At 43.4% G+C, this 3,022-nt stretch overlaps 1 protein-coding gene across 1 annotated transcript in view; it reads right to left on the reverse strand.

Moving 5' to 3' along the window:
* Positions 1-2,638, reverse strand: part of c1ql4b (complement component 1, q subcomponent-like 4b) — a 17,418-nt gene extending 14,780 nt beyond the window's left edge. Inside the window, exon 1 of the mRNA XM_023423414.2 lies at positions 2,007-2,638. Coding sequence (XP_023279182.1) covers positions 2,007-2,546 — 540 coding nt within the window. The 5' untranslated portion in view covers positions 2,547-2,638. The remainder of the gene's footprint in view (positions 1-2,006) is intronic.
* Between the last annotated feature and the right edge of the window lie 384 nt (positions 2,639-3,022).

The following is a 3,022-nucleotide window of genomic DNA, read 5'->3' on the forward strand; positions in this document are numbered from 1 at the left end:
GGGGGGGGGGGGGGGGGGGGGGTTGATAGTTCTTCTCTATACAAGAGTTGGGATACAGCATGAGTCCTTTTACTTTAATCTAGACAGCATTTAGATTTATTTCTGGTATTTTTTACGAAACCTTTGCTTTTGATGTTTCTATAAAATATCATTATTATTCTACTGTTAAGAACCTAGGCTACTTTTTCATCATGCTAAGAAACTGAGTGATAGTCAAACTATTACACAATAACAGCAACACCTGGGCACTGCAATGCAGCAACAACGGCAACCTGCAACCCAAAAATGACATTTGTTTACGTTCAATGACAAAACCCTCTAGTGGTTGTGGGAATAAGACTTTTGTCAAGATTGAACAAGAATAAAAAAGTAAATAGAGTAATATTGTTACAGTGTTTCTTTTGACCATGACTGCAAACATTACAACGTCAGTGGCTTGTAAATGGCTTTATTTTCAGTGATTTGCAAAGGTTTTTGGAAAGCACAGACATATGATGTCATTGTGCTGACATCAGATCAGAGAACACTTACAGACATAAGTCTAAAGGGAAATTACAATCAGGTATGGCAGTTGCCAAGAACGCTGTATCTGAGAACATGGCAGGAGTGGAGCTCATTCGTTGGTGAACCGTTTTACGTTTTGCTGTTTCTTCAGTTTCACACGGGGTCTGTAAAGACGGTGGACAACCCTATCTCTCTCGTCGTCTCAGTAAAAACTCATGATCAGCTCAAAGCTTGTTCTTGAGCTTTTATTTAATTATATAAACTGTTATTGCTACTGTTGGCTGAAAGGTGTTAATGGTTTAGTCCACTCCTGCACTCGGGTGGACAGAAGTCATTTCTCTCCATATGCTGTAAATGTGCTGAGACTGATGAAGCAGTCATGTCGTTACAAAGCAGGCTACAAAATAGGAAGGAAAGAAAAATATCAAGGGTGGCAGTGTGTCAGACTGGTTTCATATTATAATAGGCAGCTTGCTGATGAATGAAGCAGCATTGTCCTGAGTTTGAGAAACCGCCAGAGTGAATCAGCTGCTGCTCCATCATCACCATCTTCTCATGTTACTGAGGATGTCTGACAAGCTGAGCTCATTAGGTGCAGACTAAAAGTCATTTCATACAGTCGTTTTCAGCAGTTTACACTAAGAGGAGATTTACAACATCATCAGAGAGTAGTCTGTTTCATTGTACATTATTGTACAGCATTATTCAGTATGACTATCCGTATCAAGACAAGTCTGTCAGTTTGAGAGCGATAGGGTTCAGGTTTAATACGCGGGCTACCTGTTTCATATACTTATGTGTGTACTTGTGTCTTTAGGTTTCTATGGTTTTATTATGTGAGACCTTGATTATTAATGCTAATTCTTTCATTATGAAATGCAGTAGAAGAGTAATCCTTTCTGAGGGTAGGGACCAGAGTAAGATGTATTTAAGATGTAAATAATCTTTTGTAATACTCTCACAGTGAAAGCTTCACATAGTAATTATAGTCAGTTGAGAAAGGAGGGTGAAATGAGTTTATAGAGTTTTTAGATTGAATAGACTTCATTTTCACTTCATTTAAAACACCTTGTTACGTATTTTCATGATAACCACGATAAATGCATGAGCTTACACTTGTTGATTTAGTTATTCGTACAGGAGAGGCAGTGGATTATTGAACTGTATATGTACGGGGCCCAGATGTTTGTGCAGCGCCCCTGGTTACAATCTGTGTTTAATCATTTAATTTGGTTTACTTCTTGTTCTCCTGTATGTTGTATGTTGTCCTAGGCTGAATTATAAAATTGCTGCTTTTATCATGTCCACTGTCTGTGACACAGAGTGATATTGGACCAAACTCTGTGGGCCTACATAAACTGTGCACAAGTTTTTCACCAATACATTTTTGGTTGCTTTATAGTTGCAGACTCAGCCTTTGTGTCAAAAGGCCAAACACTCATATCACAAGTTCAGAGAGACACTTCAGACACACAATCACTCCCACCTAAACCCACACTCACCTGTCCGTTCTTCTTCAGGTCAGCCCACATGCTCGTCCCATCACCACCTCTCATCAGGACATGGTAGGTGAAGTAGTAGATACCTGGCAGAGGGCAGGTGAACTTGCCGGTACCGGGCTCATAGTAGTTCCCTACGTTGGTCACCACGTCATCAAACTTTAGTATTTCACTTCCTTCGTGTTGTTTCCGGAGGCCGGCGTAGAAGGCGATCTTGGGGCTGTAGAAAGAGGGGCCATAGCCACCGGGTCCAGGCCCAGGTGGACCAGGTGGGCCAGGCTTGCCGGGCTCCCCGGGAGGCCCTTTAGGACCTGGAGGACCAGGAAGTCCAGCGCTCCCTCTAAACCCTTGTTTTCCCCTGCGGTTTGGGAAGTCTGGGGGCTGAGGGGAGACGGCTGTCAGCTCTCCCTGTGGGGGGGTGAAAGTGTCACACACCATCTTGCAGCTCCCAAGCATCTCGTAATGTGTGCCCCCTCCTCCGGACCCTCCCCCTTTGGTGGTGTGGACCAATAGGGGAATGGCCACCAACAGGACCAGGACCATGGCCACGCCGACTCCAGCCCCGATGACACGTTTTTTTCGGCTGAGCCGGGAGGCGGCCAGCGTGAGGAAGTCCTCCTCCCCCTTAGCTGGAATGGTTGTGCCGGCCAGGCTGAACTCTGGGTAGAGAGTAACTACTGGATCGAGAAGGTGGAGGGTAAAAATGTGTGACTGTGTGGGGCAGAGAAAAGAAATGGGGGCTATTCTAGGAGCAGGACAGGCAAGTCTCAGACAGGAACAGGAAAAAAAAAATCAGCAGTCTGGGGGAGAATAACAAACAGATTTTTCCATTTCTTGATGTTCACCACATTTGTTTTGTATCCTTTTATTTTTCAGTTTCCTCTGGCTGACCGTGTCTGTGGGCTTTCAACCTAATTAAAGATAAAATATCACCCTTCAGGCCAAAAATAACAAATATTTTAAATGTCTTTGTCAAAAATGAGCATCACCATTGAAATGTTAGGATTTTAGGCAACCGC

Source organism: Seriola lalandi, unplaced genomic scaffold (assembly GCF_002814215.2).
Source record: "Seriola lalandi dorsalis isolate HSWRI2012SDOR001 ecotype SW California unplaced genomic scaffold, Sedor1 jcf7180002054692, whole genome shotgun sequence".
Taxonomy (NCBI): domain Eukaryota; kingdom Metazoa; phylum Chordata; class Actinopteri; order Carangiformes; family Carangidae; genus Seriola; species Seriola lalandi.